Source organism: Erithacus rubecula, assembly GCF_903797595.1.
Source record: "Erithacus rubecula genome assembly, chromosome: 28".
Lineage (NCBI taxonomy): Eukaryota > Metazoa > Chordata > Aves > Passeriformes > Muscicapidae > Erithacus > Erithacus rubecula.
The window spans coordinates 584,126-593,684 of record NC_136680.1 but is presented as its reverse complement, the minus strand read 5'-3'; the positions used below and the strand labels follow the sequence as shown (position 1 = coordinate 593,684).

The window sequence follows — 9,559 nt, the reverse complement described above, 5'->3', positions numbered from 1 at the left end:
AGTGACACGGCCCCGGGGCAGGGCAGGGTGGAAGTGCTGGAACAGGAGCGAGCAACGCAAAGCTCCGGATCCAGGGGTAGCAGAGAGGGGGCATGGACAGCCTCAGGAGTACAGGCAGAAGTATTACAAAATAAATAAGGTATTTTTCTGCTTAAGAAAGCACGGGACCTACTAAAGGCACTTTGTTTTTCCCCTCCAGCAAAAGCAGGGAGCAGAGAAGCTGGCCAGGGACAAGATTGGTAAGGACAAGGCTTCATCCCAGCTCAGGTAAGGGGAGAACACACAGACAAACCCACAGGGCTTTGAACACAGGTCACGCTTTATTGCAGTGTCTGCTCACCAGCCCTGGCACGGGACAATGCCAGGAACAGTTACCAAAATAAGTTACATTAGAAATTATTACAAAGTAGTGTTTTCTGGGAAAGAACCAGCACCTGGATTAAAATCCCCCCTATTTTAGTAACAGGATTATCTTAATCTCATGGCAGAGAAACCCCTGGGAAAAGCTGCCTCATTTAATGGCAGTCAAAGGTTTTACACATGGAGACAATCCTTGAAGTCACTCAGAACTAGGAAAGATGGTTAAAGAAAAGGCCACACTGCAGAGTGAAGGAAAAAGTGTTTGGCTGATCCATGAAGAGAATTCTCTTGTTGAGAAGCAGCTCCTTGCCCCCAGCTGTGCTGCAGGGCTGAGCCTCCCCGGAAGCACAACAGGCACAAAGGAAGTTGTGTTTTTAAACTTGTATTTTTAAACGTGGAGAAGGCAGGAGATGGTGCCAAAGGTCAAGCACAGTATTTGGGCAGATTAAAAACAAATCCAGCATTAAAATCAATTGAGATGACTTCTCTCCCACAACTTGTTTAGGTGAGATTTAGGCACTCACAGCTGCAGCTGGGCTGAGTTAAAAAGCTGAAGTGCAGGTCACATCTCCCCTTTCAGCACAGCAGTTGGATTAAAAAACAGTAAATCAAGATTCAGAATCTCCCCACCTTGGTTATCAAATCTCCTTACAACTACATCTGACTGTAAATTCAGAGAGCAGAGGCACTTGTGGCACAAGTGGGCACAAAATTAGAAGCTGCAGTGCTGTTCTAGCCAAGGAGCCTTGGCCAGAAGAACTGGAATTTATCAGAGATCTTCCTCTGGTGTACTGGTTTTTATCTCCTTTGCAGCCAGGGCCACCTCTGTGTCCTTCCTTTCCTTCTCCTCTGGCTTCCCCACCTGCTCCTCCAGCTTCTCCAGCACCTGACACCATTTCTCTGAGAGCCTGTTGGCTCCCTTTGGCTCTTCAGGTGCCTTAGTCACCTCCTGTGATAGTGGAGCCTTTTCCAGCCCGGGTAATTTTCTGTCACTCCTCATCTCTTTCTTCTCGTGCTCTCTGCTGTCCTGTGCCCCCCGGGCCATGGCCCTGAAGGGCCCCACGACCCAGTTCAGGGGGGTGTTGTGGGTGACAAACTCCAGCAGGACATCCAGGCACCTCCTGGCCTCTGCCACGCGGTCCTGGCAGCGGGCCAGGGTGCTTCTGGGCAGGTCCTGGAAGGACAGGGCCCTGGAGAAGGAGCTGTGCAGCTCGTGGATGTGTCGAGTGGCCCGAGACACGGCGTGCTGGATGCCGCAGGGGAGGCCCTGGGTGCGGGGCCCCAGGCTCTCGTAGGCGGGCTGGAGCTGCTGGGTGAGGATCCTGAGCATGGCCAGAGTGCGGGGCTCCACCTGCTGGGAGGGACGGGGCTCAGCCCGGGAGGGGAGGGGACCCTCGGGGGAGGGGAGGGGACCCTCGGGGTACCTCTGGCTGGCACGCGGTTCTGACTTGGTTTCCTTTGGGCTGCGTCAGGCTCCAGTCCACCCACAGCTGATGGAGCTTCTGCTGCCCCTCCAGCAGCTTCTGGCCAACCTCCTGTTTGACAGATTCAATCTGACAGGGAAAAAGGAGAGGAGAGGTTGTAGTGCAAGCACACCCGGAGAGGCACGAGCGCTTCCCTGGCCGGGAAGGAGCCAAGGTGCAGGAAGAGCCTCCAGCCGGGGAGCAGGGCAGGAAGGGCCACAGAGAGGAGGAGGAAGGGCAGGGCGAGTTGTACCAGTTGCATTGCCAGCTGCAGCCGTGCCAGGGCGCCCCGGGTGCTGTGGCTGAGGGCCTGCAGCCCGGCCAGGGCGTGCTGCTGGGCTGGGCGCCGCAGCCGGGCCGGCAGCGAGCCCAGGCGCACAAAGTACCCGCGGCGCCTCCTCTGCTCCTCCAGCGGGGCCGCGGCGCCGCCCTGCGCCACGGCGGCCAGTTTACCTGCGGAAACAAGAACAGCTGCAGCTGCCCTCCGCCCCAGCTGGGAGGGCGAGGAGGGGTCGCCCTCTGGAAAACTGGAAGGCTGAAGCTTGCCGTGGGAGCAGGAGGTTTGTAGGTGCTTGTGTTAAAGGCAGGGCAGTCCCTGCTCAGTCTTCAGTAAGCAGACTCGATGGAGAAGTTGAAGCATGAAGCCATGTGTTTATTACCTTGAGGCTGATGGACAAGGACCAGCCAGCAAATGCTTGAACTCATTCCCATACCATGTGGCAGTTTGGTGTTAACAGCCAGAAACTTGGTGATGAATTGAGAGCTACCTGTCTGCTTCAGGAGCAGTCTTGCTGTGTCAGGTGCTCTCTACTCACGTGGGAAAGGACTTGCACCTACAGGCGCCAGGTAAGGATTTTCTTACCTAGCTCCTCCTCAGTCATGGGCAGGTAATGATCCACCAGATCTTCTGACATTCCCAGGACAGATTCCACACCTCCAGCCACTGCCTGGCTCACTTCCTTGGCTTTGCTTATGCTGCTGGCCACCACTGAGTTGGTCATCTCCACGCCCTCCTGGAGAGCCTCCCTGCCCTGCTCCAGGGCTGTGTTGATCTTGCTGGTGATGGTGCCATAGGCAGCATCCAGAGCTGTGCTGACTGTAGAGGCGACCACGGATTTGGTCTTCTCAACACTGTCCTGAACAGCCCCCTTGGTCAGGTCCACAGCCTCTGTCACCTTGTTGGCCACCAGCTCCTTGGCCCCCTGGGCAGCCCCCACAGCTGCAGTGATGGTGGAAGCCACTGCAGACTTGGTCCTGTCAACACTGTCCTCCACCATGTGCTTGGTGGCATCCACAGCCTCTGTCACCTTGTTGGTCACCAGCTCCTTGGCCCCCTGGGCAGCCTCCACAGCATTGACTATTGTAGAGGCAACTGCAGACTTGGTGAGGTCTATGCTGTCCTCCACCACGTGTTTACTGAAGTCCACTGCCTTGGTCACCTTGTCTGTCACCAGCTCCTTGGCCCCCTGGGCAGTCTCCACAGCACTGACAATCGTGGAAGCAACTGCAGACTTGGTCCTGTCAACACTGTCCTCCACCATGTGCTTGGTGACATCCACAGCTTTGGTGACCTTGTCCACAGCATCTGTCACCTTGTTGGCCACCAGCTCCTTGGCCCCCTGGGCAGCCTCCACAGCGCTGCTGACAGTGGAGCTCACCACAGACCTGGTCAGCTTCACACTGTCCCCAACAACATTTTTGGTGAGGTCCACAGCTTCAGTGACTTTATCAGCCACTGCTTCCTTGGCCTCGCAGGCAGCATCCATGGCTGATGTCACCTTGCTGGTCACCAGCTGCTTGGTGTCTGAGATCACCTGCACCAGGGAGGGGCACAGAAAGATTTATTTTTTTGTTGTTGTTGTTCCAATATGTTTTCCCTCCCTGAAAGAGCTTTCCCACTTGGGCTTGTGCTTGCAGTCTGTGGGAGGTGAGCACACCTGTATTGATACAGATGTGTTCAGTGCCTCTCCAGCCTACCCTGCTGCTGCTGAGCTTCATTTATTTCCCCATATTCTTCTGTACCCATCACAGTTCCATCAAACCAGGAAAAGCCTGACCTTCCTTACCTTGTCTGCTGGCTGCTGCAGGAAGGGCAAGTTCTCCTCCAGCTGATCCAGACCTTTACAGGCATATTCATTCACAAGGGCAACTGGAACAGACAACAGGCACCAGTTTAATCTTACATTTGGGGATGGGTTTGTGTCCCTAGAAAGGCCAGTTCAGGACACACTCATGAAAACAAGCCCCAGAAGAATAAATCACTATTCTGGGCCAGGATGTGTTAAAAGTGAACAAACCCTTAAATTTGGCAGGTTCAAATAGTCTTCATTTTGCCTTCCCAGCTTTCTGACCATAGACTCTAATCCCACTGCAGTGCAGTACCTGCCCTGGGTGGGTAGGGCACTGGGTTTAAAGGGTTGGAAGGTGTTGGGATTAACCACTCTGAGCTCTATCCAGACTGACAGGCTCCTGCTTGGGATGGTCAGAACCTGGAGTGAGGAAAAGTGAGCAGGGAGTTGTTCTTAGTAACCTACAGAAATCAAAGGTGTTTCTGCTGGAAACAGTTTCATTCCCAGCAGGTCAGTGTCCGGGAGCTGCCGGGTTCTAGTTCTGCAGGAGGAGGTGCTGTGGGAGGTGGGGTCACCCCAGAGGCATGGGGACATCCCCTGCCTCTGTCCCTGTGTCCCTCTGTCCCTGTGTCCCTCTGTCCCTGTGTCCCACACTCACTCTGTGGCTGCAGCTGGCCCAGGAGGGGCTGTGCCCCCCCGAGCACGCTGCCCACGGCCACGGCAGCCACGGTCTCAGCCACGCTGCAGACGCCCCCCAGGCACGGGTGGGACTCCTTGGTGTGGCTGTAGGCAGAGGAGACCAGGTCCAAGGCAGAGCTGAGCAAGGGCAGGCTGCTCACTCGATCCACAGCACTCTGGAGCCAAGAGAAACGGTGACATCAGAGCCTGGAGGGGAGGGAGCACAGCCCTGTGCCTTCCTGAACGGCCCCAGCAAACCCACCTCACCCTCCTGCACCCCCGAGCTGAGGAGACTCATCCAAAGCCTCCACCAAGTGAGCAAGCCAGGCTTAAGAAGCCTGAACTCTGTGCTCCTGAATTGAGTTTGGTTTCAACACCAAACCTGTGGAAGTAGGACCTGTAGCAGCTCCTGTTTCAGAACTTGCATCACTTGGCCAGCCTGAGGCTGTCCCTTGAGCAGAACAATTGCCTCCTGTACTGAGGGGTTTTAATTTGGCCACAGCTTCCTAGGGCTGATCTTTCTGCCCCCCCAGCCTGGTTTTGGGGTGCTGGCAGAGGTCAGTGGGTGCCCTGGTACCTACTGCAGTCTGCTGCTCCTCAGCCTTCAGCAGGTCTGGGGTGGGGGTCTTGCCTGAGGCCATTCTGACTTCAGCTGCAGCTGGAAGGGAAAACAGGAGTATCATGAGCACAACTTCACTGCCTCCAAAGAAATAAAATCCTGCCAAACCAGGGGGAAAGCAAAGGGCAACAAATCCATTGGGATCTGTCAGAGCTGCCCTGGGAAGGCTCAGGTTGGAAATAGGTGAGAACTGGTTTATCTGTCTTGTGTTTTCTCTGTGGGGTGGGATGACTCTGCCTGGACACCAGGTACCCACCAAAACCACTCCATCACCCCTCCTCTGCTGGACAAAGGAGAAAAAAATATACCAATATAACCAGTTTGGGGAGGACATGAAAACCCTGTGGAGGTTTCCCTGGAGGATGAGCCAGGTTTCCCAGCTGCAGCATTCCATGGCTACCTGGAGACTTGCTCCCCATCCTACTGCCAGCAAGGCAGGAAATCTCACTTCCTGTGAAACAGAGGCTGAGCCATTCTCATGACATAAGGGGATTGAAGTATGAAATTTTGCAACAATCTGAAGGAGTGTTGGTTCCCCAGCACAGATCTCCTGTGGTATCTGGACACTCTGGTGTTGGTGGTAAACCCAGGATTACTCTGAGCCTGAGTCAGGGATTTCAGCACGTTTGTTCTTCAGGACAGAGTCTGCTTTTCTCTCCTTTGCCAGTTAATTCCTATTCTTAGATTTGCTATGACATTTTTCAGTGGAAAACCCTCAAACCAAAATTCCTCCCAAACTGGATTTCCAAGCCATGCACTGCTCCAGGCTCACTGGCAGACTCTTCCCTGAAAAATTGCCATCAGAGTTGTGGTGGAGCCCATTGTCTTGTTTCTTGTGTTCTTTGCCTTTTTTTTTTTTTTTTTTTTTTCTCTGAGAAACAGGAACAGAGAGATGGAAAAAAGTAGTGAAACCAGCATTTGTGGGCCCTGGGCTGGGCTCTGAGGCTGGCCAGGGACATCTCAGGAGGTGACTCGAGTCAAATATTGCTGCATTAACTGAATTAGTGAGAATTCAGTGAGATTTGAGCAGGGCAGGGATGCTGAGTGCCACATGCCTGTAGCAAAAGCTGTCACCTGCAGCCTCTCCAGTGAGGGGCAGGGAGCCAGCACTCCTCTGGGGCCCTCCCCAGTTCACCTGCACAGCAAAAACCAGTGGATCCTCACAGGCTGGGAGACAAAGCAAGGCTGAATGTAAAATCCGAGTCCCAAAGTCCATGGTTTGCTCTCTGTGGGGTTCACTGCCCCTCTGGCTCTGCCTCAGGGCAGGTTTGTTGTTTCTTTGGAGCCAAGCACAGCTCTTTCATCACCATCACAAACAACCCCTTTGCTCAGTTGTTTTACTTCTGGGCAGGTGGAAAAAGCTCAAACTGTGAAGTTTGACACTGAGGTGGCCTTGGTGTCAGGGCCAGCACAGAGACACTGCAGCCAAAGGAAGAGGGGAGGACTCTGGTTGGGATAATTCAGGAGTAACTCCCTGGCTGATGTAAAAACTGATATAAAGTCAGTTTATGCTTCAGATCGCACTCCTGAAGTACAGGGATCCTGTGTTAATGATGGATGCAGCTGCCAGGGACAATCCTTCTGCACAGTCATGTTGGAACAAGGTTTGTTCTCTGCTGTGTGGGAGAAATCCATGTTTTGCAATGCCCAGATTTGCAGTGTGGGCAGATCTCCACTGTGTGGTTTTATTTTCTTTCCCTGCAGAAGTGCTCAGCAGCCCTTGCTTTACTTGAGTTTGCAGGAAATCCCAGTGCTTGGCAACTCTGGGTCAGGTGCTTCTGAATCCTTTGGAGAAGGACAACCAAGCCAGGATGGCTGGGAGTGGAAACCCCAGTGGGCAGAGGAACAGAAACAGCAGCACTTTGTTTTGGTTGTGGTTTGCTTCGTATGAAAGTGGTGATGAGATGATTTCACACCATTGCTACACCCAAAATATTAGGTCACTGCTGGAGAAAGCTCTTGAACTAGGTGGTTTCAGAACAGTGAAACTTCAGTGCTCATTTCTAGCATCAAGGTCAAGATATTGTCTGGGATCAGGAGCTGAACTCCTGATCATTGCCCAGTTGAATCAGTGAAAGAGCAAAGGCTGGCACCAAACAGCAGGACAGTGGCACCAATCCCACCAGCTGTTCCCTTTCTCTGCCTCATCCCCCCTGATTTCTGTCACTGGCAGTGAGCAGCTCACCTAAAGCTGGTTCTCTGCTCCCTTCCCTGAGGGAAGCAGCTCAGCACCATGAGAACAGGCTGCTGCTGCTGCTCCTGGAGCATCTTCGTGCTCAGGAAGCTTCTCCCCTTCCAAGGGGCTGTACCTGGGAGACAGACTGGGCCACAGCCAGCTTGGCTTCATGGCTTAACTGGCAATTCCTTAATCACCACTGGGGAAGACAAAGCTAAATTTAGTGCCTTAGATGTGAGCAGGAGGGGCTCATCAGGGCAGAGGAATTCAATTGTGGTTAAAGACCTATTTACATTCTTGTCAAGGTTTGCCACTGATACCCAGTTCCCAAAAATGCAAAACTGGGTCATGGGATGTCTGTGGGGAATGGGCTGCAAATGCTCTGAGGACAGAATCAGTTTAAGGAAGAAGATCAGATGATTCCCAGCTTTGGCCTGAGGACAGCAGTTCCAGGAGGGCTGGCAGAGGTGCCCATCTCACCTTTCTGGATGAACCAGCAGCACTGGGAAACCTCACAGATCAAAGCCACCCTTGCTGATGGATGCAGGACTTCACCCTCACACCTCCAGCAGAAAGGAAACACCACACTGGGTCAGTAACTGCTTGGAGCAGAGATATTTTAGGAAAGAGGAGAGGAAGTTTTAACTAAAACAGCTTCTCAATACTTCCCAATCTTTCCATGGGGACACAGCTCTTGCTTTCACCTGGAAGCTGTAACTTGCAGAGCAAGCAGCTCAGCACATTTCCATCTGGAATTTTCAGCAGAACCAGCTTCAGAAACCGAAATCCTTCCCAGCCATCCACAGCTCAGGCTAGTCGTGGCCACCTTTAAAGCCCTGTTACTCTTGAGAAACACGGATCCCGTTTGCCAGAGCTGCCTGTGCCGCAGAGCCCGGCAGGGACGGGCGCTCTGAGCAGCTCCCGTGCCTGTGCCAGGGGATGACAGAACAGCCCCGGGCAGGGCTGGCAGCGCTGTCACAGCACGGCAATGCCCGGCAGGTCCCCGGTGTCACCCCCCAGAGCATCCATCCTGTCCCCTCCGCCCCGAACCGCGCTGGGCTGTGCGCATGAGGGTGACTGGTGGGAGTCACCTCCTGGGGACCCCCCAGGCCGGGATCCTCACAGACAAGAAGCAGAAAAAAGCCTTTAAACCAACCCTAGACTGCTCAGCCACAGGTCAGAGATGCACGGAGTTACCGAGGAGCCATCGCAAAGCTGGGAAGGCTTTGAATGCCACCATGGCTTGGGTTGGGAAGAACCTTAAATATCCCTGACCTCCAACCCGCAAGCCTGGCCCTGTTACCCAAGGCAGACACGCCACGACACCAGAAAATGTCACTTTTGGCCTCAAAATCAAACCCCCCGTGCACAGCACAAGCAGGGAGCCACCCCCAGCTCCTGCCCCAGGAGCCGCGGGGACCCCCGAGCCTCTGCAGAGCCCCCGAGAGCAGGGCCAGCCCAAACCCCAGACAGGTCACAGACCCCCCAGCCCAGTCCAGCCTTACCTGTCGGTACTGGCGGCACTGGGAGCACTGGCGGCACTGGCAGCGCTGGGCGCGGCCCCGGTTAAATAGCCCGGGGTGATGGAGCCGGCCGGGCCAATGGGGAGCGCGAGGGGCGGGGGGCAGCGGCAGGGGCGGCAGGTGACGGGCTGGGGTCCCTCGGGTCCCTCGGGGCCGTGCTCGCTGTTTGTCCCCCGGCACGGACACCCCCGGCAGGGACACCCCCGGGGATCTGTCAGATTGTCCATCCACCCACCCGTGCTTTGCCCTTGGATGGAATCCTGGAGTTCCCTGAGCGAGGAGGGACCTCGGGGAGCTGCACAGACCCCCAGCAGCCCCCTGTGCCCCGGAGCTGTTCCTGCCACAGCAGCTGTGCCCTTTGCAGGGTCACAGGTGTCACCGAGTCCAGGGAATCGGGGAACTTGTGCTGTGAACCATCATCCTCATCATCCTCATCATCATCCCGGTGTTTCCTTGGCAAAGCTCCCCTCCCTCATCAGGGCTGCTGTGCCTCCCGTGCCAGCACACACCTGATGATGAAACTCCTGCTTCTCCTTGGGCTGGGATTTTCAGGGTGGGAGTTGATTTGTGTTTTTTATCCTTGCAGAGGGCCCAGCAGTGCAGGACTCCAGGGAGCTCAGGGCTTTTTAACAGCTATAACAAATACGAAAACTCCAGTTAATGCTTTTCTT

The 9,559-nt window shown here is 54.6% G+C and overlaps 1 protein-coding gene across 2 annotated transcripts; it reads right to left on the bottom strand.

The window, feature by feature from the left end:
- Positions 1–287: 287 nt before the first annotated feature.
- Positions 288–5,225, bottom strand: LOC306813093 (perilipin-3-like). Of its 2 annotated transcripts, none has more exons than XM_079328172.1 (7): positions 5,152–5,225; positions 4,551–4,746; positions 3,890–3,972; positions 2,686–3,637; positions 2,077–2,276; positions 1,785–1,913; positions 288–1,714 (listed from the first exon to the last, which is right to left on the bottom strand). In XM_079328172.1, exons 1-7 carry the CDS (start codon positions 5,209–5,211, stop codon positions 1,130–1,132), a joined length of 2,205 nt encoding a protein of 734 aa, XP_079184298.1. In that variant the 5' UTR covers positions 5,212–5,225; the 3' UTR covers positions 288–1,129. The 2 variants fall into 2 exon arrangements, with proteins under 2 accessions (XP_079184298.1, XP_079184299.1); XM_079328173.1 differs by having other exon boundaries at positions 288–1,711.
- Between the last annotated feature and the right edge of the window lie 4,334 nt (positions 5,226–9,559).

Bases quoted from the DNA above. Each gene is read 5' to 3' on its own strand.
- LOC306813093 (XM_079328172.1), bottom strand. From the start codon at position 5,211: ATGGCCTCAGGCAAGACCCCCACCCCAGACCTGCTGAAGGCTGAGGAG. The intron at 4,747-5,151 runs GTAGGTACCAGG...TCTTGGCTCCAG, and splicing joins CTGAGGAGCAGCAGACTGCA to AGTGCTGTGGATCGAGTGAG. The intron at 2,277-2,685 runs GTAAGAAAATCC...TTGTTTCCGCAG, and splicing joins CATGACTGAGGAGGAGCTAG to GTAAACTGGCCGCCGTGGCG.